Source organism: Musca autumnalis, unplaced genomic scaffold (genome assembly GCF_047663935.1).
Source record: "Musca autumnalis isolate F117 unplaced genomic scaffold, ASM4766393v1 scaffold_4, whole genome shotgun sequence".
Classification (NCBI taxonomy): Eukaryota; Metazoa; Arthropoda; class Insecta; order Diptera; family Muscidae; genus Musca; species Musca autumnalis.
Genome location: NW_027411977.1, coordinates 130984467 through 131011996, shown reverse-complemented (window position 1 = coordinate 131011996; position 27530 = coordinate 130984467). Strand labels below are relative to the sequence as shown.

General features: G+C 40.7%; 1 protein-coding gene across 10 annotated transcripts in view; it reads right to left on the bottom strand.

The window, feature by feature from the left end:
* Window positions 1–27530, bottom strand: part of dpr10 (defective proboscis extension response 10) — a 668864-nt gene that overhangs the window by 395322 nt on the left and 246012 nt on the right. The window contains exon 1 of one of the 10 annotated variants that reach the window (XM_073981539.1): window positions 8602–12465. The exons of 7 other annotated variants lie outside the window; for them this stretch is intronic. In XM_073981539.1, the coding sequence (XP_073837640.1) occupies window positions 8602–8614 (13 nt within the window). In that variant the 5' untranslated portion in view covers window positions 8615–12465. Of the gene's footprint in view, window positions 1–8597; window positions 12466–27530 lie in introns of those variants that run through there. 2 more of the 10 variants (XM_073981536.1, XM_073981537.1) reach the window with 2 other exon arrangements.

The window sequence follows — 27530 nt, the reverse complement described above, 5'->3', positions numbered from 1 at the left end:
TCTTACATAGCTTTAATAAATCTTAGATAAGTAAAAGAAAATATACATATGTACATGGGTATAAATAAAAACACAAAATTCATCTCTATTGGATCGATGGAATGGGTTCAAATGCTGATGAAAAGATCGGATCTTTCACGACTTCCTTTGAATTGGTTTAAATGCTGATAAAAGATGGGATTTTTCACGACTTCATTTGAACCAATGCAAAAGATCCAGTGAAATCATACAATCACATGGAACCACTTCCATAAAATTTTGGTGGGATGCATTAAAGACTCTTGATACCGGATAACATCAAATTCGGTTGATGTTCAAAGAATTTTGAACATGTGAATAAATATAAATTTGATGCCGCAGCATCCAACAGACAGCCGCAGCTCGTCTGTGAAAAATTAAGGAAAGACCCGCGAGTCTTAACACAAAGAGTGGTTGTAAGTCTCTGATTTATTTCAATAATATTTTGCTTAACTGTATCAATACAAAATATTTCTTAGGCTACTCTTTCATTACAATTCTTATCACTAAACTCTATTTTCTAAAAATACAATCATTTTATAATTAAAGAATTTTCCCACAATGCATGTGTCATAAAATCTTAAGTGCATAGCGCACACATAGACAACTAGCGATCCCAGCTACCACTGCATGTGGGATCTTCCACTCTTATCTTAAAACACTTCCACTATCAAATCAATGGAAAATGTGATAATCTGTTCAAAGTATTTTGAACAGTTAAAAATGTGTTGGTAACAGTAAAATACTTCAATTCAGAGTGATTCATTACATGGCAACCACGCGAAATTTTGGACCTAGGACCCAAATATTTTACTTAGAGTGTTTTTAGGTCACTATGACCGATTGATAACAATTTCAGTTCAATATATTATTTAGAAGTATTTTTGTCACATCTTCCCATGTAAGTGCCACCGCTGTGCTATGGGGCTATATCAAAGTGTGGACCTATCTTGACAATTTTTGATGGAACAGTTCTGTAACTGCATGGTACCGGGTAGTTCCGTCAAACAGTGTAGCTAAAACACTCGAAATAACGAAAATCGGAAGGTGCCGTCCCAGCAAAATGTTCGATGCCAAAGATGCCATTCAATCATGGGTGCAAGTGATCTGGTATGTCATCTTTTTAGCATCTTCATCGATAAATTTTATATGAGCGTGGACCCCAAAAGATGCTATTCATTTTTGGATCCAAAGCATGTCATTTACACCAATGCTTTGGCATGCCATTTGCACCAAAACTTTGCAATGACATTATCATTACGACAAGAGTTTTAACAACGTTGGTTGTGATTTCGAGTCGTCGACAACATCAAGCCTATTGTAAATAATTAATCTTATATATTTAGAAAATGTGTATAAATAAAAACACAAAATTCATCTCTATTGGATCGATGGAATGGGTTCAAATGCTGATGAAAAGATCGGATCTTTCACGGCTTCCTTTGCATGGGTTCAAATGCTGATGAAAAGATCGGATCTTTCACGGCTTCCTTTGCATGGGTTCAAATGCTGATGAAAAGATCGGATCTTTCACGACTTCCTTTGCATTGATTCAAATGCTAATGAAAAGATCGGATCTTTCACGACTTCGTTTGAAGCAATGCAAAAGATGCCATGAAATCACGTCATCGCATGGAACCCCTTCCTTCAAATTTTGCTGGGGTTATATGAGTAGAACCTCAAATGTCAAATTACGAGTGCCACTAGGAAACTTTCTGGCCTAGGCAACACGCATTGTCGCCAGACGTCATTTGATATTTTTGGAAAGTTTGACAGTTTATAGTCTAGTTTGGCATACTGCCATGTGTTGGGTTGTTTACAGTGGCTTGATTGAGACACCTCCAAAACATGGTTTTTGAACGCTTTTACAGCACCTTCTGGTGATTGCTGCTATTTTTCGTGTCCATATGCGTAGTTTCATGATTTGTCACCTGGATCCATCTTTTGAAGCACAGCTTTCGTTTTTTTTCGAAATTTCTTCCACCGATCAACACTGGATCTAACAAGGAAAACCCCCTTTTTGCCACCAAGCGTTCATGCAAAATCAAATGTTAGTTGGTGGAAGAAATGCCCAAGGATACCTCTATCTTACGGTATATAACATGGTGATCATGCTTTATCCGTTCACACACGGCTTAATTTTTTTTTCTGGCACAACGGCCGTTTTTGGGTCGTCCAAAACTTCACGAACTTCGTTTTTTGGCGAGTGTCGGCCACGATTGAATTCATTAAACCAGTTTTTCATAGTGATAGCACTATGGTCCTTTATCGACATACAACGATTTAATTTGATCGATGCCGTGAATATCCAGTATTTAGTGGAGGAGTTTCGTGACAGCTGAGAATATCAAGTGCCAAATTACAGCTACTTCCGTAAAAAAATTGTAGATGAAATCCTCAAAATACCGAAAAACGGGAGGTACCGTTATGTGGGCCATACCAAAACATGAGCCTGTGTTGACGATTTTCGGTGGAGAACTTTCATGATAGCTGAGAATATCAAGTGTCAAATTACAGCTACTTCGGTTGAAGACTGTATTTAAAATTCTCAAAATATCGAACATCGGGAGGTACCGTTATATGGTGACTATACCAAAACACGGTTCTATGGTGACGATTTTTGTTGAAGAACTCACGCGACCAATCGGAATCTTAAATGTCAAATGACAGCTAGTGTGAAAATTTTTAATGAAGAACTTTCGTGACAACAGAGAACCCCAAATGTCAAATTACACCTAGTTCGTTTTAAAATTGTACCTAAAACCTCAACATACCGAAAATCGGGAAGTACCGTTATATGGTTGCCGTGTGTACCGTTGTATGGGGGCTATAACAAAACCCTACGCCCATAATTTTTGGAATATAAGTTTTGTGGTCACTATAAACCCTAAATGTCAAATTACAGCTCATTTGGTCTAAAAATGAGCTTAAAAACGTCAAAACAGCTGAAATGGGCGGTACCGTTATATGGGGGCTATTCCAAAACATGGACCTGTGTCCACTAGTTTTGTTGTAAAAGTTTATTGATACCTATAAACCCTTTTCCGGTCTGAAAATGTAGCTAAAACGTTAAAATCTTGGTAATCGGGGGGTACCGTTACATGGGGGTATACAAAAACGTGAACCGTGATGGGCTATCTCGAACTTGAATTGCCTACAAACAAAATACTCATTTTCCGCCTATCTCCATTTTTCTGGATGCTAGAGTGATTACCACAGACGGACGGGCGGACATGCATATATCAACTCAGAATTTTAACCTGATCAAGAATATATATATTTTTAGGGTCGCAAATGCGTCAAACGAAAAACAAACTCAATATACCTACATACTACGGTGGAGGGTATAAAAATGACACTGTGCAACAAAATTCAATTTTTTGAAGATGATGGGAGAACCGTGTAGATTATGAAAGTAGAGCTAAACATATGAGACACGTTTATCGGTGTTTTTAAAGTTTACATCGGAAAGTAACAAAAGTAGGCGGGGCAAGTTTCGCTCATTTCTAATTTTTACAAAATATTCGAGTTAAGATATCTTGGAATCCTTGCATTTTAGGTATATAGTGTCATTGGCAACTTTACAGAGGAGGTGTTGGGAATATTTTTGTTAAAAATTTTAACCCTCATGCGGTTCACCAAAGGGGTCTCAGAATACACCAAATCTGTAAATCTCATCTAATCGCCAGGAATCTCTAAAAATGAAAAACACTTTTTAGGGTTAAAGTCGGACTTCATCTGAGTTTATTCAAAATTGTCCCTCAAAACATTTTCAGAGAGATAACGTCAAAGGCAAAAATATTCTTCGTCAAATTTCACTATGGGTCACCAAAGAAATGAAATGTCTATTTACATTACATATCATGAAAATATCAGTATCAATTTTGCTGAAAAAACTGGAAAATATTTCACAACTTTTTTGATGAAATTTTTTTCCTTCTTTTTTCGAGTTTATACTTGAAAGTAATATGAAACTCGGTTCTAGGTGAAAAGTGTCAAAAGATGAAAAATTCTACACAAAATTTCACGATGAGTTTCAGAATAATCCAGATATCTAGGTATACACTTTAGGATGAAATCATATTTTTAATTTTGTACTGTTAATTTTACATAATTCCTTAGTGGATCAAAATCTAATTGTTTAAGAAAGAAATGTTCTAAATCACATTTCACTATGAGTCTGAGTAAAAGAAATATGTAACGATAACATATAACATTCTTAGCAGTCCTTGTTTTTTTTTCTTATTGATGGTTTTTCGTTATAAATTCGTACAGAAGATGTTGTGCGTTCCATTTAAACAGCCTTTGAAATATTTGTGATGAATATATATTTTTAAAATATAGAAAACCCATATCGGACTTCGTAAAATTGCGTATTTTTAGTGCCTTTAACTTAAAGTACGTAGTTAGGATAAGCCATTGGTTGTTTATATTGTATATGAAAATTCGTGAGAGGTCTACGGCTATGGTCCAGTGAAAATATAGGTGTCATAAGGGCTCTCACATGCATGATTTGTCGCGGTCCAAAATAATACAATGATGGCAGTAACTCCTGTTTTGGTGACATGTAGGGAATTAAACCTAGAAATTGAAATAAATAGGTGTATCATGGATTACCAAAACAAATGGATTACCATAACAAACAAATTTTAGCCCTAACAGGCAAAATTTCAACTTTTATTCCATTTAAATATTGAAAAAGTCCCACACAAACCACATATTATTGACTAGTGGACCCGGCGAACTTCGTCTCGCAGTCATTGAAGGTACATTGAAGTTGATTATTTGCCTTGCAATTCATTTATTTTCATGGCTATTGCGAGACGAATTTGAAATGAAATTACTTAAATTCGAATACATTTTATATTTGTTGTTATATACAATTTTTTTTATATCTTCAAGCACAATTCCGTTTGTAACACTTCGAAATATTCTTCGGATACCGTATAAAGTATATAGCATAAAATTCTTAGTCGATATAGCCTGGTGAAATTAAGAAACTGTTCGCAGAGGTTTTATTTTGGTACAGAAGTTTATATTACTCCTAGGATGTTGATATAACCCATTTTCAAGGCTATATCGATCCATGTTTTGATATAGCCCTCATAAAACGCCACCTCCCGATTTTAGGTGTTTTTAAGGGTTTTAGTCAAATTTTCTCACCGAACTGGCTCAAAAATTTCGTATTAAGTCTTCTTTGGAGCTACATACTGTTTCCCCCTAAATTTGTTAGTATATTTGTGATATATTTGTGATGAATATATATTTTTAAAATATAGAAAACCCATATCGGACTTCGTAAAATTGGGTATTTTTAGTGCCTTTAACTTAAAGTACGTAGTTAGGATAAGCCATTGGTTGTTTATATTGTATATGAAAATTCGTGAGAGGTCTACGGCTATGGTCCAGTGAAAATATAGGTGTCATAAGGGCTCTCACATGCATGATTTGTCGCGGTCCAAAATAATACAATGATGGCAGTAACTCCTGTTTTGGTGACATGTAGGGAATTAAACCTAGAAATTGAAATAAATAGGTGTATCATGGATTACCAAAACAAATGGATTACCATAACAAACAAATTTTAGCCCTAACAGGCAAAATTTCAACTTTTATTCCATTTAAATAATGAAAAAGTCCCACACAAACCACTTATTATTGATATGATATATGAAATAAAATTATATATGATATAAAATGATATATGTATATGTAATGACATGATGATAAATTTAGTGAGAAACAAAAGGTTATGCCATTTTTGTGGCTCCAAACTTTAAAAGTTTCCAAAAGAGCGCATATAGAAAATTTTTCAAATGACTCAGCCTGTGAGCTTTTTTATACCCTCTACCATATGGAGGGTATAATTAAATTTTTCATTACGTTTGTAACGCATCGAAATATTCGTCGGAGACCCTATACAAACTTTCCGTCAGAAATTTGTCGGTATAGATCGACGTTTTGAAATAGCCCCCATAGAACCGTGCCCCACAATGTTTTACCGAAATTGCTGAAATTTAGTATTAAGTCTTCTTCATACACGAAAGGAAACTAATTATTCCATTTTACTTCAATACAACTTGTGGTGGAGGGTATAACAAGTTCGGCCCGGCCGAACTTAACGCCGTTCTTACTTGTTATAGAATCACCTTATAATTAAAGTTTTATCTAATATTGGGTAAAAAGTCATCAATATATGATACAGGGAAACTAAGTTGTTAAAAAGTCATAATCCTAATGTATATACATATGTATGAATATGTGTATATTGTTTTTTTGTGTGCTATAAATGAAACATTTCATCCCATCTCCTTAAATAAAATAGCACAACCACGGTATACTCGTACATATGTATGTATTATGTACATATATATGTAAGCACATCCCTGTTACGGTTGAATAAAATGTTCTAGACGAAATTTTTTTACAACACTTGTCACACAACATTCAGTCGACCGTTTATCTTGTAATAATCATATGAAAGAAACTCTTGTGACGGCAATGACAACGTCTGTTGCCGACATGCCGCTGCAAAGGAAGTCCCTGCAGCAAACCTCACAGAAACAAATATGGCTAGACCAGATGTGGTATCAAAGATCTTTTTGGTAAATTAACACAATAATGGGCTTAAGACAATTTCAGGCGTTGGCAAATGTAGCAAAAAGTGTCGGAAAATACGCACCGCTGAAATTTAATAAATGACCCACAATAAAGGAATGCCTTGCAGATAAATCAAGGGAGAACATTTGAAACAAACGAAACTATACTCTTCAATGTGTGCGTTTTCTTTTTAATTTATTTGCTGTAGCTTCATACCTAGGTTTTTGATTTTGTTGGAAACTAATGTATGTTCAACGAGTAGCACAGTGGAGACATTATATTTGCTCTGTACGAGAAAAATTTTTGATATTTTTTTCGACAAATTTATAAAGAAAAAAGTTGTCAAAATATCAAAAATACTACACAGGTTCTTGCAGGTTCTGGAACAGAGCAACTATCAATAATATTAGCAGATTATTATTTTTGAATGTAAATTAAGTTGTTTTCCCATTAGATAGTCATGAGTATTGGCGAACCCAATGTAAGCGTATTCGTATAAGACAATAACAAATATACGTTATTTATTGAAACACTGTGCGGTGCAAGGGACGAATTATTTTTTGCTTGTACATATTATAGATACCATTTAAAGAGGGGGGAGGTAGGAGTTACTTTCATGGTAAAGCGGATAATTAAAGACCTTGCTTCCAAATTCAATGCGTTGAATGAAAAACCTTCCAAATATATGTAAAATTAATGAGGCTGATGGACTTCGGAAAATATCAGAAATCGGAAGGAACCGTTCTATGATGGCTATATGAATACGTGAACCTATAGCAACAAATTTCTATGAGGTAGTTTTGTACTCCCAACGAAGACTAAATACGAAATTTCAGTCATTTGGGTGTGATAAACAGGATAGCATTTTGGAATACCGAACATTGGAAGGTACCGTTCTATAGGGGCTACGTCAAAACGTGAACCTATAGCAACAAATTTCCCGAGGAAAGATTAATGCTCCCAATGGAAACCTAATACGAAATTTCAGCCATTTCGGTGTGATAAATAAAAGCTTGAAAATATCACTCTAAATCTCAAAAATACCGAAAATCAGAAGTTACCGTTCTTAGGGGGCTATGTTAAAACGTGGAAATACACCGACAAATTTCTGGTGAAAAGTTTTTTAGCCCTAAAGAAGACTTAATACCATTTACAAAATCGAAAGGTACCGTTCTATTAAAACGTGGGCATACACCGACAAATTTCTGGTGAAATGTTTTTTTAGCCCCAAATCGATGGGTTGATGAAGTTGAAACCTTTAAAATAGTGAAAATCAGGAGTTACCTTTCTATAGGAGCTATATGACAGCGTGGACCTGCACCGACAAATTTCTTCTGAAAATTTTTTACACCAAAGCGAATTTCAAATGTTAACCAAATCGATGGGATAATGAGGTTAATACCTTTAAAATACCGAAAATCGAGAAGTGTCGTTCCATGGGGGCTATATCAAAACGTGAACCGATATAAACCATTATCAATTCCAAACAACCTAGCAGTAATAGAAACTTCTGTACCAAATTATAAAGCTATATCCAATAATTTGGACCACCGTGGTGCAATGGTAAGCACGTTCGCTTTGCACTGGGAATGTCTGTGATTCAATCCCTTCTGTAACGCATTTTTTACTTACCCACAAAAATCGATAAAATTGCAATGCTTATAATTTCGGTAATTAACGAAATTTATCAATAAGTTAGCAAACAAAATAAAGTTGTCGATAAGTCCTACCGATAGCAACAGTGTTGCCAACTTTTGTTCATACTTTTCATTCATAATTTTGCGTTTTAATTTTAACGACTTTTGTCGGTAGCCAAAAAAATGCGATAGAGAATCCCACTACAGAACAGCAAAATTTTCGGTTGTGACAAATGCCTTACATTTCCTGAGTATTCTCTACAAGTGGTGTCGTTAAGACATTAAGCCAATATATATATATTCTTCACCATCAAATATTCTGAACTAAAATAGAATACTTACTTACGTAGCTGGCCCATTACAGAACATTTGTTCCACAAGCCGAACTAAGCAAAGATCTCAAGATCTCAATTTCCATTTGTTTGCTCCATCGAAGCCTTGGCCTGCCAGTTCTGCGTGCACCGCCCGTATTTATACGCCTTTTTAGCGGGTTCATCATCGCTCATTCTTATGATATGGCCTAGCCAACGCAATCGTTGCATCTCAAAACGTTTATTTATACTGATGTCGTTGTATAGCTGATACAGCTCGTGGTTCATACAACGTCGATAATCACCGTCAACGCAGATTGGCTCGTAGATCTTTCAATTTTTCTCTCAAACACTCCAAGCACTGCCTTATCTGCTTGCGCAAGTACCCTGGGTTCGGAACCATACATCAGCAAGGGTAGTATCAGTGTTTTGTAAAGCGTTGTGTTTGTTTGACGAGATGTGGCTTTGTTTTTGAACTGCTTACTTAAGCCAAAGTAGCACCTGTTGGCCAATACAATTCTTCTTTATATTTCACAACTGGTATTGTTTGTTGTGTTTATGTCGGTGCTGAGGTAGACAAAGTCTTTTACTACCTCAAAATTATAGGAACCAACTTCCACTGTTGGTCAGAGCTCCATGGACGCATTTCGCGTCGGTATCATCAACTTGGACTTCTCGCTTTTTACCGCCAGAGCCACTTTTGCAGATTCCCCTTCGCCCTTCATAAAGGTATAAGTTACTTTTTTTCTGATCGTTCCATGATGTCAATGCAATCAGCAAAAGCAAGTGTGGCTGTTGCTGCAGATTGTGCCATTTCTTTTGACATTTGCATATCGTATAACCTTTTCCAGGAGTATGTTGAACAGGTCACACGAAAGGCTGTCTCCTGGTCTGAAATCTCTTTTGGTACTGAATTGTTCGGGGAGGTCCTTTCCTATTTTAACAGATGATCTAGTATCACTTAAAGTCATCTTACCAAATTCAGACATGGATTGGAATACCTTTGGACGTAGGGGGCTTTCGAATGCCTTATAATCGACAAAAGGGTGGTAGGTGTCAATCTGCATCTCTTGGGTCTTCTCCAGGATTTGCCGCAGGGTAAATATCTGGTCAATGGTGGACTTGCCAGGTCTAAAACAGCATTGGTATGGTATAATTATTTCATTGACCATAGGCTTTAGTCGTTCTCATAACACCCTGACACTATCTTGTAGGCAATAAGTAGAAGACTTATGCCCCTATAGTTAGAGCATACAGAATTATCTCCTCTCTGGTGGACGTGACACAGGATACTCAGGTTCCAATCGTCGGGTACGCGTTCTTCCTGCCAGATGGTTCTAACTAGCTGATGCATACACCTTTTCAGCGTGTCGCCTCCGGTTTTGAACAGCTCGGCTGATAAGCTCCAATTCAATTTTATTTCTTGTTTTCTGATCCGGAGACAGCCAGGTGCCCTTTTGAATGTCGAGATGCTTAAATCTGGTGCTGCTAACTACCATGTTTTTTGCCGCTGCAAAGTCTATAGGCCTCATACCGTTGTCAGATGCTTCATTGTTGAGAATGAATTTCCCGACTGTAGCGCCAAATATATTCTCGTTTCCAATTTTGGCATTAATATCGCCTAGAATAATTTTAATGTCATGGGTAGGATAAGCGTCATATGTTTCTTCTCTATAAAGAGTGCGAACATTCCAGGTGCAGATTCGCAAATCATGGTCCTTAAAACGTCTTCAACTTTGTAACGACAAGTTCCCTCCGGTTGCTGGGATAGCTCGCGGGGGTCCAGAGTCCGTCACAGAAATTTGTAAGTGGAAAGACCGAGAGAGTGATAACACGGGTTTCTTGTTGGGTTTTAATCAACACTATTTTATTATTTCGCTTTCTTTTAAGGAGTGCACAAAGGTAAGTCTTTAAGTGTATACAAAGCTTTGGAATTCCGACCGCTCGTTCGAGGTGACCTGGCTAAGTTCACCTATCCGCCCGCCGATGGTAATCCAGCCTCGATGGGAGACCCGAGTAGGTTCCGGATATTGGTTGTGTGGGAGACCTGGATAAGTTCTCCGTCTATACCGGCCTGTTGGGTGACCTGGATAAGTTCGCCCACCGGTCTGGTCCTCCTCCAGACACGTTGCCGTGGAAGTATGGGCTAAACGATGGATATGGGCAAGGTTTCCGTAGGCTTCGCAGGAGACCTGGATAAGTTCTCCGAACTACTTGACTAACTGGACGAGTGGGGAAGAGGACTCACGCCAAATTGGGTTCCAAAAGTTAAGGACACTTCATGGAACCTGCAAAGGTTACGCGTGGACCTAAGAGATGCGGACACTCCAAGGGGTCTGGGCAAGAGTACACGAGTTCCAAGAGTTGCGAACACTTCAAGGAATCTGGGCAAGAGTACACGAGTTCCAAGAGTTGCGAACACTTCAAGGAATCTGGGCAAGAGTACACGAGTTCCAAGAGTTGCGAACACTTCAAGGAATCTGGGCAGGGATACGCGAGGGAGTTCCAAGAGTTGCGAACACTTCAAGGAATCTGGGCAAGAGTACACGAGTTCCAAGAGTTGCGAACACTTCAAGGAATCTGGGCAAGAATACGCGAGGGAGTTCCAAGAGTTGCGAACACTTCAAGGAATCCGGGCAAGAGTACACGAGTTCCAAGAGTTGCGAACACTTCAAGGAATCTGGGCAGGAATACCCGAGGGAGTTCCAAGAGTTGCGAACACTTCAAGGAATCTGGGCAAGAGTACACGAGTTCCAAGAGTTGCGAACACTTCAAGGAATCTGGGCAGGAATACGCGAGGGAGTTCCAAGAGTTGCGAACACTTCAAGGAATCTGGGCAAGAGTACACGAGTTCCAAGAGTTGCGAACACTTCAAGGAATCTGGGCAAGAATACGCGAGGGAGTTCCAAGAGTTGCGAACACTTCAAGGAATCTGGGCAAGAATACGCGAGGGAGTTCCAAGAGTTGCGAACACTTCAAGGAATCTGGGCTAGAGAACGCGAAGGAGTTCCAAGAGTTACGAACACTTCAAGGAATCTGGGCAAGAGTACGCGAGGGAATTCCAAGAGTTACGAACACTTCAAGGAATATGGGCAAGAGTACGCGAGGGAATTCCAAGAGTTACGAACACTTCAAGGAATATGGGCAAGAGTACGCGAGGGAATTCCAAGAGTTACGAACACTTCAAGGAATCTGTGCAAGCTATTGAATATCACCACTCTGACTCACCTGGTTATCTGTGATTTTCCCTTCCACTCGATTGAATTAGCGCACTTGTTGACTTCACTTCCTTTGAACACTGCCTGATCCCCATTCAATTTCCTCCCGTCCTTTTATAGGAAAAACCAGTTGGTACCTATTACCCAAAAAATAATTTGTGGTACCCATCACCTAATAGAAAAACCACGTGTTCTTAACAGATTTCATCGAGGAATTCATTATGTAATTCAATATAATTCAACATATATAATTCAATATTTATACTTTAAACAACAATAACAACAAGAAAAGTGGGGACAAAAACAAGCGTAGCGACTTTCGTCGTCACACTGCCCCCCCTCCATGAAAGAGGCGGCTAGTCGCGCCCGGTCACAAAAATCTTTCCTTGTCGGTTGACCTGGACCCGCAATCTTCTACCCGCCACTTTGAATACCCGCTTATACTGACGGTGGGGTGACCAACGCCGCAATGCTTCTCGAAGGCACGTCCGTAATCCGAGCTTGACCTCTTCGGGGAATGCTTCACGGCATTCAAATGAGATTTCCGCCGCGGAGACCGATGGTTTTGGTACCACCACCACACTCGGAATCGCGGGCGTATTGGGGCCATCATCACTCTTATCCGGGCTTCGACATTGCTCCAACCGACGGTTGACCCTCGTTTGCGTATACTCGGATTCCGACTCCGAGTCCGGAGCGTATCGGGGCGACGGGGAGGAAAGTACTTTCCGTCCGGGCGTCGGTGGAAGACCCATGCCAAAAAATATGCCGCGACCCGGGGTCGGTGGAAGGCTGGTCAGCTCGTCCTCGATTGACATTGGAGACACCATAGGAGGGGGAGTGTTCGGGTAGCCCTGCGCTGGGAGAGCCCGTCGGGGTGGCGTGGCTGGCCCTTCATCATCCGAAGACAAGATTATTGTCTCCACTACCTTCGGGGCTGGTAAAGCCTTAAGCAGTTTCCTCCTCTTCGGGAGAGTTGAGTCCTTCTTTGCGGGTTGGGGAACGCGAGCTTTCCTATTAGGTTTGGACGCAGGTGTTGAGCCCCCGGCACTGCTCTGCACGTTACCAACCTCCTCCGCTGTGAGCCGGGTGACCAGTACCGAACAAGGCTTCAGGGACTCTACGAGCTGGTGTTGGTGCTTATAGAAAGCTTTGGTACGTGGTGGCTGTGTGGATTGGTCCATTCTTGGTTCTTCCGAATCTGTGGGGAGAGAATAGATAGGGAGTGGATTAGTAACCATACAATGTTTAATACTTTCAGGCTTAGATATGTAGGGCTTCAAGTCGCCGAGGTGAGCACTCCTTTCAGTCTTCTCACCAGGTCTACGAATTCTAACAATAACTGGGGACTGAAAACTAACGACCTCAAATGGACCGTCGAATTTTGGGGCCAGTTTTGCCGCAAAATTTTCTGTTGCTTTCGACAGTGGATGCTGCCTAACTAATACCTGGTCTCCCACATCTGGGGACCATTTACGGCGCCTGAGGTTGTATCGACGTCTCTGGTCCTCCCCCGTTCGTGCCAAGTTCTTCCTGACGATCTGAAAAATCTCCTGTAGCTCTCCTGCCCTTTGCGAAGGTTCCCTGTGACGAGCTCCTGTACCGGTGGTGACATCGTCGAACAACGCACCGGGAAGCCTCGGTTCTCGACCCTGTACGAGGAAAGCTGGGCTGTACCCAGTCGATTCTGAAAAACTCGAATTTACCGCCAATGTAATCTCTGGTAGAAAATCGTCCCAACGGTTGTGCTTGTTCTGCGCCAGCTGAGCAATTATAGTCTTGACCGTCCTGTTTGCTCGTTCCGTCGGATTCTCCTGAGGGCAGTATGGGGCTGTAAATTGTCGACGAACACCTATCTCCTGCAGGAATGTCTCAAGAACACGACTGGTGAACTGGCTACCGTTGTCAGTTATTAGCATCTTTGGCGCGCCAAACCGGGCCAATATTCTTTCTCGGAACGCCCTGACAACCCCTTCCGCTGTGGCCTTTCTCATTGCAACCAGCTCAATCCACTTGGTGAATTTGTCAATAAACACTAGCAACATGCTATTCCCGTGCTTCGTCCGCGGCATCGGTCCCACGAAATCAGCACACACGACGGCCCACGGTTCTTCGGGCACCGAGATTAACATTTCCCCTGCTGGCGCCTTTTGGCTCGGTTTGTACACTTGACAGGAGTCGCAACTCCGCACAAACCGCGTAACGTCCCGAACCATACCCGGCCAGTAATAGCGACCACATGTTCTCTGAATGGTTTTCCGAACGCCCAGGTGTCCGGCTGCAGGCTGGCTATGGTTCTCACGTAAGACGCGTTCCCGCAGAGGGAGAGGAACACACATCTTCCAGGGCGTATCATCGTCGTCGTTCGCTGTTCTCTGTATATGACGGTACAGCTGCGTCCCTACTATGGCATAGTCCGGGTATTTCTCCGGGTCCGTCTTGACCGCCTCCATTTTCTCCTTAAGCCAAGTGCACTGGGTAAGCGACTCTTCGACAGCCCGCTTCAAGGTTTCAACCGGCTGTCGGGACAAAGCGTCTGCTACTACATTTAGGCCCCCTCTTCTGTACTCGATGGTGAATGTGTACTGCTGCAACTCCAGCGCCCAGCGAGCCAGTCTCCCGGTAGGATTGTCGATTGAGTTGAGCCACTTCAATGCCAAATGATCGGTGACTACCAGGAAATTGTACCCTTCAAGGTATTGACGCATTTTCCGAATGCCCCAGACGATCGCCAAACATTCTTTTTCGGTAGCGGAGTAGTTTTTCTCCGCTCCGTTCAACGTTCGGCTAGCGTATGCAATCACTCGCTCCCCCTCGTCAAAGATTTGGGTTAAAACGACACCAAGGCCATGATCGCTGGCGTCTGTCTGCAGGATAAATTTCCGGGTGAAATCGGGGCATGCCAGTACCGGCGCTTGGGTGAGTCTAGCCTTGAGTACTTCAAATATCGTCTGCTGGTCTTCCGTCCACTTCCAGTGCTTTCCCTTCTTCAGAAGCGCCGTGAGAGGCTGGGCCAGTGTTGCGAAGTCCGGCACAAATCTTCTATACCACGAAACAACGCCGAGGAACCGACGCAACTCCTTTAGTGTTTGCGGAGGTTCGATCCCTTGGATTGCTGCTATCTTATCTGGGTCAGTATGAATACCTTGCCCGCTGATGACGTGACCCAAGTACCTTGTCTCTCGCTTGAAAAATTCACATTTGTCTGGGTTGATTCGCAGCCGAGCTTCGCGTAAACGACGGAAAACCCTTCGCAGATTCTCCAGATGCTCCTCCAAAGTTCGCCCAATGACGATAATATCGTCCAGATAGGCGAACGCATGCGGTTCCATTTCCGGCCCGATAACGCTGTCCAGAGCCCGCTGGAATGTAGCCGGTGCCGAGTGAAGCCCGAAAGGCATAACTCGCCACTGATACAACCCTCGTCCAGCTACGGTAAACGCAGTATACTTCCTACTTTCCTCCTCCAGAGGGATCTGCCAGTAGCCATCCTTTAAATCAAGACTGCTGACGTATTTCGCCTCACGTAGGCGATCTAAGATGGTATCAATACGGGGTAAGGGATAAGCGTCTGGCTCGGATCGGTTATTTAGTTGCCGGAAGTCTATGCACAATCTCCAGGTCCCATTCTTCTTCTGGGCTAACGTAATGGGTGAGCTATATGGACTGTGTGAGGGCTCAATGTATCCCAGAGCCAGGAGCTCGTTGATTTTTCCGTCGATGATTGCTTGCATGGCGGGGTTCCGTGGGGCGTAACGAATTTTAAATGGCCGATCGTCCTTCATGGTGATCCGATGGGTAGCTGCCGTCGAAGGGCCGTGAATCTCCCTGAATCGCTGAAGTTCAACTTCTAGAAAAGACTGTATCTTTGCTTGCGCGTCAATCGGAAGCTCACTTACCATGGTATGCCCCGTTGCCTCAGTCAATTCTTCCTCGTCTACCGACGAGGTCAGCACCGTCCGAAGATACGGCCGGTCCGACCGGGCACCAAACACACAGCTTAGACCGGCGCAGGTTATACGGGCCTCGCTTCTGCACAGAAAGTCCAGACCTAGTAGTAGCTCTTCCGTGGCATCAGGCATCACTAGCAATTGTACCTGCAACTGAAGATTACCAAAAGTTATCAGCGCGTGAACCGCCTCCTGGATTTGCCGCTGGGACCCGTCCGCTAGTGTAACGTTAGCAACGTGTGGAGTGCTCACAAACTTATGATGAATGGCGTCTCGTAGTCTCTCGCTGATGAAGTTACTGGTAGCACCTGTGTCGACCGTAGCGGCAACTTGCCGGTCGGCGATTAGTATCGTCGCCACCAATCGAGTCGCCTCTACATGGAGTGAAGTTCTTAGTTGAGGGGGGTGACTCTCTTGAGCGGATCCGCTTCCCCTCGGTTTTGGCGGATCCGGTTGCCGTTTCCCGACATACTTCGACAGCACGCTACTGTACGCACGCCCTTACGACCACATTCCCAACAAAACAGCACCTGGGAATTCCTGCACTGCAATGCGAAGTGTCCCTGCTGGCCACACCGTCTACATGCCGTTCTCGGATCTATTACCGCCGACTGATCGTCCTGTTCAACTGGCTCTATGAGACGATGTAACTCACGGACGGGACCAGAACCCGCAGGTAGACTCTCTAAATCCTCCGCCATCTCCAGTAGGTCCTTAAGCGTGTGAAAATCCCGGCGTCTAATGTACCATAAGTACTCCGGTAAGGCGTTCCGGAAGATTCTCTCGAGCTTTTGATCCTCCGTGTATGTGCTGTGTCGCATCAAATTTTGCATGCTCAGAGTATATGCCTTGAAGGGCTCCCGTGGTTTCTGCTTCCTTTTCCGTATTTCGTCCTCCAGTTGCTCGAAATACCGCGACGGTAAGAAGAATCGAAGAAAATCTTCCCGAAATAGTTTCCATGAGGTCCACTGCTGATTGTTGTTTCTGTACCATATCAATGCGTTTTCCCTTAGAACTTCGGGCATCATCCGGGGTAATCCATTCAAGTCCACCTCATACATGATTGCTAACTCTTCAAGCCGTTCCATGAATTCAAGGGGTCCGCGAGATCCATCATAGCTTATACTCCATTTTCGCACCTGGTCTGCCAATGCCCTGGGGTCCCTCTCGACAATGCCAGCCGTCGCGTCCGCCCTGGGTGGTATCAGAGGTTGAGTGGTACCGCGAGTACCTGGCAGGTCGCGAGAAGTCTGGCTTGCCTCTTCCGAATGGTGTGTCTTATAGGAAGTTGTGCCTGCTCCGGTCACCGTGAGGAGCGGTGCCTTGAGCGGCGTTGAAAACTTTGATTCCTGGCTCGTTCCTGGTTTTTCCGAATGGTGTTTTTCGGCAGAAGGTGTGCCTACTCCGGTCACCGTGAGGAGCGGTCCCTTGAGTGGCGTTGAAAACTTTGTTTCTTGGCTCGTCCCTGGCTTCTCATGTTGCTCCTGTAACTCAAGAATCCTCTCGAGACGTTTCGGATCGTGCTCTTCCGCCAATAACTGAGCAAAACGTCTGCGCAACTCGTCTACATTTCCGGAGGTTGTGCGGTCAAACTCTTGGAGATAGGCCACCAGGTCCTCTCTCCGCAGAGTATAGGCCCAGGAAATACGCAGCGAGCTTGGCATTATCAATGCAGCAGCCTCTGCTTTGTAACTGATGCGACTCACTCTCAAGAAAACCTGTTAATTGGTTATACACTCTCAGGGTCCCTGCTCGGGCGCCACTGTAACGACAAGTTCCCTCCGGTTGCTGGGATAGCTCGCGGGGGTCCAGAGTCCGTCACAGAAATTTGTAAGTGGAAAGACCGAGAGAGTGATAACACGGGTTTCTTGTTGGGTTTTAATCAACACTATTTTATTATTTCGCTTTCTTTTAAGGAGTGCACAAAGGTAAGTCTTTAAGTGTATACAAAGCTTTGGAATTCCGACCGCTCGTTCGAGGTGACCTGGCTAAGTTCACCTATCCGCCCGCCGATGGTAATCCAGCCTCGATGGGAGACCCGAGTAGGTTCCGGATATTGGTTGTGTGGGAGACCTGGATAAGTTCTCCGTCTATACCGGCCTGTTGGGTGACCTGGATAAGTTCGCCCACCGGTCTGGTCCTCCTCCAGACACGTTGCCGTGGAAGTATGGGCTAAACGATGGATATGGGCAAGGTTTCCGTAGGCTTCGCAGGAGACCTGGATAAGTTCTCCGAACTACTTGACTAACTGGACGAGTGGGGAAGAGGACTCACGCCAAATTGGGTTCCAAAAGTTAAGGACACTTCATGGAACCTGCAAAGGTTACGCGTGGACCTAAGAGATGCGGACACTCCAAGGGGTCTGGGCAAGAGTACACGAGTTCCAAGAGTTGCGAACACTTCAAGGAATCTGGGCAAGAGTACACGAGTTCCAAGAGTTGCGAACACTTCAAGGAATCTGGGCAAGAGTACACGAGTTCCAAGAGTTGCGAACACTTCAAGGAATCTGGGCAGGGATACGCGAGGGAGTTCCAAGAGTTGCGAACACTTCAAGGAATCTGGGCAAGAGTACACGAGTTCCAAGAGTTGCGAACACTTCAAGGAATCTGGGCAAGAATACGCGAGGGAGTTCCAAGAGTTGCGAACACTTCAAGGAATCCGGGCAAGAGTACACGAGTTCCAAGAGTTGCGAACACTTCAAGGAATCTGGGCAGGAATACCCGAGGGAGTTCCAAGAGTTGCGAACACTTCAAGGAATCTGGGCAAGAGTACACGAGTTCCAAGAGTTGCGAACACTTCAAGGAATCTGGGCAGGAATACGCGAGGGAGTTCCAAGAGTTGCGAACACTTCAAGGAATCTGGGCAAGAGTACACGAGTTCCAAGAGTTGCGAACACTTCAAGGAATCTGGGCAAGAATACGCGAGGGAGTTCCAAGAGTTGCGAACACTTCAAGGAATCTGGGCAAGAATACGCGAGGGAGTTCCAAGAGTTGCGAACACTTCAAGGAATCTGGGCTAGAGAACGCGAAGGAGTTCCAAGAGTTACGAACACTTCAAGGAATCTGGGCAAGAGTACGCGAGGGAATTCCAAGAGTTACGAACACTTCAAGGAATATGGGCAAGAGTACGCGAGGGAATTCCAAGAGTTACGAACACTTCAAGGAATATGGGCAAGAGTACGCGAGGGAATTCCAAGAGTTACGAACACTTCAAGGAATCTGTGCAAGCTATTGAATATCACCACTCTGACTCACCTGGTTATCTGTGATTTTCCCTTCCACTCGATTGAATTAGCGCACTTGTTGACTTCACTTCCTTTGAACACTGCCTGATCCCCATTCAATTTCCTCCCGTCCTTTTATAGGAAAAACCAGTTGGTACCTATTACCCAAAAAATAATTTGTGGTACCCATCACCTAATAGAAAAACCACGTGTTCTTAACAGATTTCATCGAGGAATTCATTATGTAATTCAATATAATTCAACATATATAATTCAATATTTATACTTTAAACAACAATAACAACAAGAAAAGTGGGGACAAAAACAAGCGTAGCGACTTTCGTCGTCACAACTTGTTTTTCTTTTCTTTCGTAGTTTCATAGTAGGCTCCTTTTTCTAGGGGAGTGTTATTAACCCGACGTACAAGCCCAAGTTTTTTTACGTGCTTATGGCCGAAAGCGCGGCACATTTTAGCCGACTACCTTTAACGGTTTTTAAGGGCAGCTCCCCAGGTGACACCACGGGGAGGTCAGTGTGCACTTGAGATGATAGAGGGACCAAGATAAATCCTGGGCTTAGCCATTTTAAAGCCGGTCAAGACCGTTCCTTGGTATCTTTCATACCCTACCATACCCACTAAAATAGAATAATTAGTTTTAATTCTATTACAACAGTTTCAATGTCCACAACTTTTGGCGAGGAAATTTTCGGACCACTGATTACCAATTAGAGGAAAATTGTGCCTAAAATGTAGGCACATAGGGGCTATATCAAAACATGGACCTATGTCCACAGTTTTTGGCGGAGAAGTGTTTTGAACACCAGGAACGCTAAATGGTCATTGTATCTAATTCGGTTTTAAATTTTACCTAAGAACGTCAAATCACCTCCAATCGGGTGGTACCGTTATATGAGGGCCATTCCAAAATGTGGATCTTTGTCCAAATTTTTTGTTGATAAGTTTTTTTGACCACTTCAAACCCTCAATGTCAATTTAAAGGTAATTCGGTTTGAAAATGTACTAAAAAAATATAAAATACCCGAAATCTGGTGGTAACGTTATATTGGGGCCATTCCATAATAGATCTCTTTCTACCATTTTTGTAGATAAGTTTTTTGAGCACTACGGACAATAAATTATGGCTAAATCGGCCTGAAAATTTAGCCACATTGTTTTAACCCGAAATCGGGCGGTACAAACGGTCAGAATTTTAACCTGATCAAGAATATATGAGGAAATATCAAAATTTTTTAGGTTCCCACAAAAAAAATTTTAAAAAAATTTTAAGCAACATGAAAGATTTTTGGTACATAGATTGGGGAAAAAATTCCGATTCTCAAATCTGTTCGAGATACTAATTTTGGTTGTTGCGCGCAAAAGTTATGGCTGTTTTAATTCTGATAATAAGAAATAAATCTTAAAACAACGCTACTCATTATTTTGCGAAACATTGTTAGTTAAGGGTTTCCTACGTATTATATGATTACTGAGGTCCCATAACATTAGTGACAAAGTTGTACATTTTCGCGGAAATTAAGAAAGAATTAAAAAGATTGCTTGCTTGCAACTTGTTTTATTAAAATTTAAGCTGTTTATGCATCGGAAAAATATTTTAAAAATATGTACGTAATCTAAACATCGCGACGATTCAAATGGAACCAAAAATATAGAAATCTGTTTAGCGGTTTGCACATTTTAGCAAAAACAAAAAAATATATATATTGAGGGAAGTTATAAAATGTTTGTAAGAGAAAATATTTTTCAAATTTTTTTTGTGAAGAAAATGTTAGAAAATTAGGTCGGAGTTATTCTTCTATTTCAATTAAATTTCACGCAAAAAATCGTTTTTTTTTCTAATCACTTCTCGAGTACACGCTAACATCTAGCGAAAGATATGGGTAACGTTCAAATAAATGTTGGGTTCCTTTGCATGCGGTATAATCTTGAAATAAGATGTAACGTCGTCTGCAGTTTAGTGTGCAACAATCTGTATAACGATTATAATTTGCACAAAGTGCATACACTTTTTATGCGCATCCGATTTCACTACTAACCGTGGAAAAATACATCGATCTAATCCTATTTCGATTAAATCCATCAAGAACCGTGGATGTAGCATCACACACTATTTTTGGGATAAATCGGATACAGCTCCCATGCCACTAAATTTTTTAAACCGCTGTTTTCGCAAAACCGCGAATGATGTGTCAGTTTTATCATTGACAAGAAAACGATCCACAGAAAATGCGACTAAATCCGCGATATTTTCAAAAACATTTTTCGCACATTTTTCGATTTTTGCAGTTGCTGTTTTCGCCGTTCTTGGGGATGGATTTTCACGATCTATGATTTATATGATCCGGACCGCCGAAAACTAAAATATCGCGGGATACCAGCACACTCAAAAGGATATTGTAAATACTGTACCCAAAAAATATGTTTTTTAGAAAAAATATCGCACTAAATTTTGCCCTTTGGCAGTAGATTACTCTGCTGCTGTGTGGGCTACATAGCCAATATACATATCAAATTATGCGTAATTGCGAGTACTTTAATCCTATTAATGGTTTTTTGAAATACTCGAATGCGAAAAACACCTAAAATTCGACTTGAAAATGTCAGCATCCATAAAAGGTGGAAGCAGTGGAAATTTCGAAAAGTGATACATTAGAAGTGTAATCTTCATTTTGTATTCTTCTACTTTTACTTTGGACATATGTCCGTCATTTGAACGGGTTAATCAGCAATCAAATAGTAACGTAAAAAACCTCGTTAGCTTCAACGTTTTTTTCCTATTTTTATTCATTTACGCGGTCATAACTTCCACGCAAATTAAATTATTTTGCCAAATTTTTGAGCTTTGTTCCAAAACTCTTGAATTGATCTAGCCACGGTCACAGTTACTGGTAAATTGCAATAGTTCGCGTATTATAATAGTGCAAACCAATATGGAGGGTATAATTAAATTTGTCATTCCGTTTGTAACACATCGAAATAATATATAACCATAACCGAAATAATATATAATGATATAACCATGTCCGTGTGCCATTCTGTTGAAATCAGGATACATCTCTCAATTTCTAAGATAGACCTTTCTAATTTGGTATTGAAGTTTCTATTACTCCTAGGATGTTTGGTATTGCAAATGGGCTATATCAGTCCACGTTTTGATATAGCCCCTATAGAACGCTACCACCCAAAATTTGTCGGTATTGGTCCACGCCTTAATATAGCAACATCAACCTACCGAAATGGCTGAAATTTGGTATTTATTCTTTGTTAGAGGTAAAATCCTTTCGGACTGAAATTCGTCGGTAAATGTCCACGTTTTGATATAGCCCCCATATAACAGTACCTCCCGATTTTCGTAATTCTGAAGGTTGTGACATCAATATCCCACAGAAAGACTGAAATTTGTTATTAACCCTGCGTTTACAAATGCCAGTATTGGCAAGACAATGGCAAAAATGCAAACCTTTTTCACAAATACATTTATAAATTTTTAAATATGTTTAGAGAAAAGTATGAATGTATTGGTGAAAATGGTTTGTAACTTTGCTATTATCTTGCCAATACTGTCTGTGTGTAAACGCCTAGTTAGTCTTCCATGTGGTTATAAAATATTGCAGAAGAGAATTATCAGTAAAGGTCCGCCGGTTCTTACATCCCCCATAGAAGCGTACCTTTTGATTTTCGTTATTTTGAGATTTTACCGAAAATTTTTAGGTATAGATAGATGTTTTGATATAGACCCAATGGAACGGTACCTCCGGAATTCCGGAGGTTAGTCACATTGGTTTACCGAACTTGCTGAAATTTGGTATTTAGTATTTTTCATAAACGAAAGAAAACTAATTGTTCCATTTTACTGCAATACAACTCGTGGTGGAGGGTTTAATAAGTTCGGCCTGGCCGAATTTAACGTCGTTCTTACTTGTTTTAAAGTAGCAATGTTTTATGTGTCTGCTAAGAAAATTGTCCTTAGTATTGTATGTCACATATCCCTTCATATCTGTGGATAACTTTTTTTATGCAAATCTTAGCCTTGAAGCCTAAAGCTACTTAGATCATTTTTAGTGCGTGTCACATACATATGTTGAGATTGTGAAAATTATAAAAGCTACAAAAAGTCACCCGATTGTAGTGCTCACGTTGTGTATAAGCCTAATATGACATCAGTTTAATTTTTTAATATTTTGTAAAGCAGTGAGTGTGAAATATAAATGCTCTTGTCTTTTTTTGCGACGACATGCGTGCTATGTGCTATTATAATTTCACATAACGTATCCACAACTGCCGCCTTAGAACGTTGTGTGTGGCTGGCCTACACGTACACATTTTCCAGAGAACTGCATGAATGGACAAAAAAGTACATACATACATGGTGTAGAAATATGGAAACAATAATAAAACAAAGAAATGGTTCAAAAGCATGATTCACTGTTTGACACTTGTCTTTGTCAGCATTAACTCTGTATTCTTTGCATTAGCAAATGCAACGAATATGTACGTCCACACACCAAATCTCACTGCTCCCTAATATTGTACCATTAAAAAAAACTTAAGAATATATTTTTTCCTTATATGTGTTAGTATACCCAAATATTTTAATTGAAAATTGCACTGTGTTCCAAAGCCAACATATAAAAATAAAATCCCTTAATAGGCTATAACAGATAAACTATTGAATACCCGAATAAGCAGTTGGATGACATCCGCTCTTTCAGATCTCTGATTTACATCTATCTAAATGTTACATGCCCGTTCATTGCTATATGCTTGCTTAAATTTATGCGTTGTTGTCATTTAGCTAGTAAAACGACCCTCGTAATTGGAGCAGAAGGGAAAACAAGCGTGTCAAAATTTATGTTATGTCTCTAGAATTTAACGATTTGGCGAAAATAAATGTAAATCACAAATACGACAGATTTAAATTATGTTAATTTGATGGTTTCAAGTTTTGTATCTGACGTACAGAATGATGTTGTTGCTTGATGTTTTCATGTTGTTATAGTTGTCATGAATTACACTCTGTCGAAAGTTAATTACAACATCCATAAACAATTACATAGATACATAATGAGTTCTTTAGACTGAAACATGAATACTTTTGTTAATTAATTACGTAAAAATATAAATAGAAGTGGGAAAAAGAGAACGATATATTATTAGTATTTGTGAAATGATATTTATAAAATAATTTCTAATCCCTTTTCAAAATCGAAAAATGACGCAGTTATTAAGATTTTTAAGATAAATTCCTTAATAAAACAACAAAACAAATGTTAACAAGTAAGAGAAGGCTATAGTCGGACGGGGCCGACCATGTAATATCCTACATCACTTCCTCTGGACACTATTTGTCCATGAAATTTATTTTATGTGTTTGCGACACTTTATGTGTTATTTTCTTTATTTTATAATGTACAGACGGACCGTTTTCTTTAAAAAATTAAAATTTGTATTAGGAAAATAAAAAATTAGCAAAGGCGTTATAACTTGCTTTGATTTTTACCGAAGACTGTGCCCCTGAACTAACTTTAAATGAAAGGTGCATACATCTGAGAAGTTTTTGCGGATTCTGATGTGTATTCATGGATGAGAAAAATTAAAAAAAAAACAAGTGAGAAAAGGCTATAGTCGGTACGGGGCCGACTATGTGATACCCTACACCACTACCTCTGTGAATAATCTTTTCAGTCGAAAACATTTCTTTTATGGAGATACGAAAGTTTTCACCCATCTGGCTTTTATACCAAATGACTTAAGGCGAACTGTACCAAAATAATTAATATTTAATTTTATATTTGACTACTGTCGACATCACCAACATCAATAGGCTTCTATCTCTGTGAGAAAATTTCGTGATGATCCGATCAAAATTCCGACCAGTAGTGTGATTGCAGAAAAAGTGGAAAAAGGGATGCATTAACGACTATTGCGATATCTCTATTATTTGACTACCTACGCCAACTTACTTTGCATAATTTCAAAGATGGGATTTTCTACTTTCTTAGTCAGGCTTTGCTTTTAGAAGGTCCCCAACCAAAGGTGTGATAGCCGTCATTATTATTAAAATCGCAAAAATGACAAGTTGGGTTTTATTAGCGACTATTGCGATATCGTCGTTGTTAGACCACCTACGACAACCTACGTAACATTTTTGTAAAGGTGATATTTTATACTTTCATTGCCAGGTTTTGCTTTTTGTAGACCCCTTATAGATGCTGAGATATTTGCTTTGGAATAAAATGTTGACTTTTTCTCCAAATAAAGTTTTTGCCCATTCCGACCACTAAATATTATTCGACCCTCACCAAAATCAATAGGATTCTTCCTCTTTGAGATTCCCATTAACTCTCAAAATTTCGTTATGATCCGATCAAAATTGCGCCCAGTAGCGTGATTACAAGGTTTAGATGGACAGACGGACGGACACACATAGCCAGATCGACTCAGCTCGTCGAGACATTCATTTTGATATATACAAGTATGGGTCTACGACCATTATTTCGATGCGTTACAAACTTTTTGGCCAAAACCAACTTATAATATCCTCCCCACATAGTGGTGTAGGGTATAACAAGTAAAAAATAAAAAAGTATCAGTCGGCTTTGCCGACAGAGATATACCCTCAGCCTGTGTATATTGAAACAATTTTTTCCCCAAAATACGTATGTATTTAGGGAGGTTTAAAAATTTAAAGCATTTGAACCGACAAAAATGTTGATTAGAATTAAATATCAAAAGTTTTGCGGAGGAGATACTAAAAGGATTGGTTCGACATTGACCGCTATGGAAGTGGACATCTATCCACAACATATGGTGCCATAGGGGGTTTTTACACTCTTCGTGTTTGCTCAAGAAGTATGGACTTGCCCCTAAAAAAACTTTTAAGATCGTAATTGAGGCAGCGAATGCAAGTTGCTTCAACAAAAATCAAAGTGATTCGAGAGCAGGTCTTAAAGTGAACTTATCCGAAATTTAGTGTGGGAGGTACCGGATGGAGTAGTCCATATTTGAACCTGATCTATATCTGGTAGATATTTTAGGATGTGTAAAGTATAGACCAATTCGGCCACTCCCTTCAAGAGTTACCGTACCAACAATTTTTCCGAACATTTTTGAACTTTTATGGGGGAGGTACCTGAAGGAGTGGACCGATATGGCTTATCTTCAAAACTTAAACTATGTTTGGACAAAATATTTCTATATATTTTGGACCGAATCGGCAGATCCGTTCGAGAGTTATCTTGCGCTCCATCCACCTCACACGGTGTCATAGGGTTTTTTTGCAACTTTCAGGCTATTTTCTCAGGAAGTATGGACTTGCCCCTGATAAAACTTGTAGCGTCGTATAAAGGGCAGTGAATGCAAGTTGCTAAAACAAAAATCAAAGCGATTCGAGAGATGGCCCTAAACTTAACTTTTCCGAAATTTTGTGTGGGAGGTACCCGAAGGAGTGGACCGATTGAGTCCATACTGAAACCTTATCTAAGCCTGGTACAGATTTCACGATGGGCAAAGTATGGACTAATTCGGTTACACCCTTTGAGAGTTATCGTGCGCACAAATTTTCCGAACATTTTGGAACTTTTGTGGGGGAGGTACCGGAAGGAGTGGACCGATATAGCCCATCTTCGAACTTAAACTAAGTTTGGGTAAAATATTACGAAAGCCAAAATTTGAACCGAATCGGTTTATCCATTCGAGAGTTATCGTGAGCTCCAGCCAGCCAGACAGGCAGACAGACAGACAGACGGACGGACATTGCTCAATCGACTCCAAATTGTCTGAAACACATTTCGTCCAAACATACTTGGGGTCTAAAACCATTATTTCGATGAGGCACATTTTGCCCGTATGAAAGTGTATATACCCTCGTTAGCATAAATGCTGAGGGTATAAAAAACAAAAATTGGACGACCAAAAAGATAAAAGAACCTACGTATGTATATGTTAGACAGTAGTTCCGTTATCTACCCGTTATATTGATATAATTTTCATCAATGGAGAGGTCAAGAGTTGGTTTTCAAGTTTCACGTTCCATTTTTTGGGAATATGTCACACAGAATTTAAAATATACACCACAAATAAGATTTACATATTTTTCCGACAACAAATCATGGTAAAATTCCCCCGCTAAATACTATCCGATCATTATCCAAAGTTATTGGGGTTTTTCTTGACCCAACCCCTTACCTCGTGCAAAAATTATTGAAGTATTGAACTCTAACTGCGACATTTAGCTTGATTATGTTTACACTTCCCACAACTAAAGCTGCGGGATCTCTGTATAAATAATAATTGGCTTCAATGGAAAGGTCAAGAGTTCCTCTTCAAAATATAACTTACGTGTTCGGAACATATTTTTCAGGAGTAAAGTTATAGTCATTATACTAAAAATGTTACCAATTTTCACACAAAAGATCTGGTCCATTCAACCCGCTTAATATTGTCCGGTCATCACGTTAAATTGTTCACGTTAAACTACTTCTCTGTCGTAAACCCACAAAAGATCTGGTCCATTCAACCCGCTAAATATTGTCCGGTCATCACGTTAAATTGT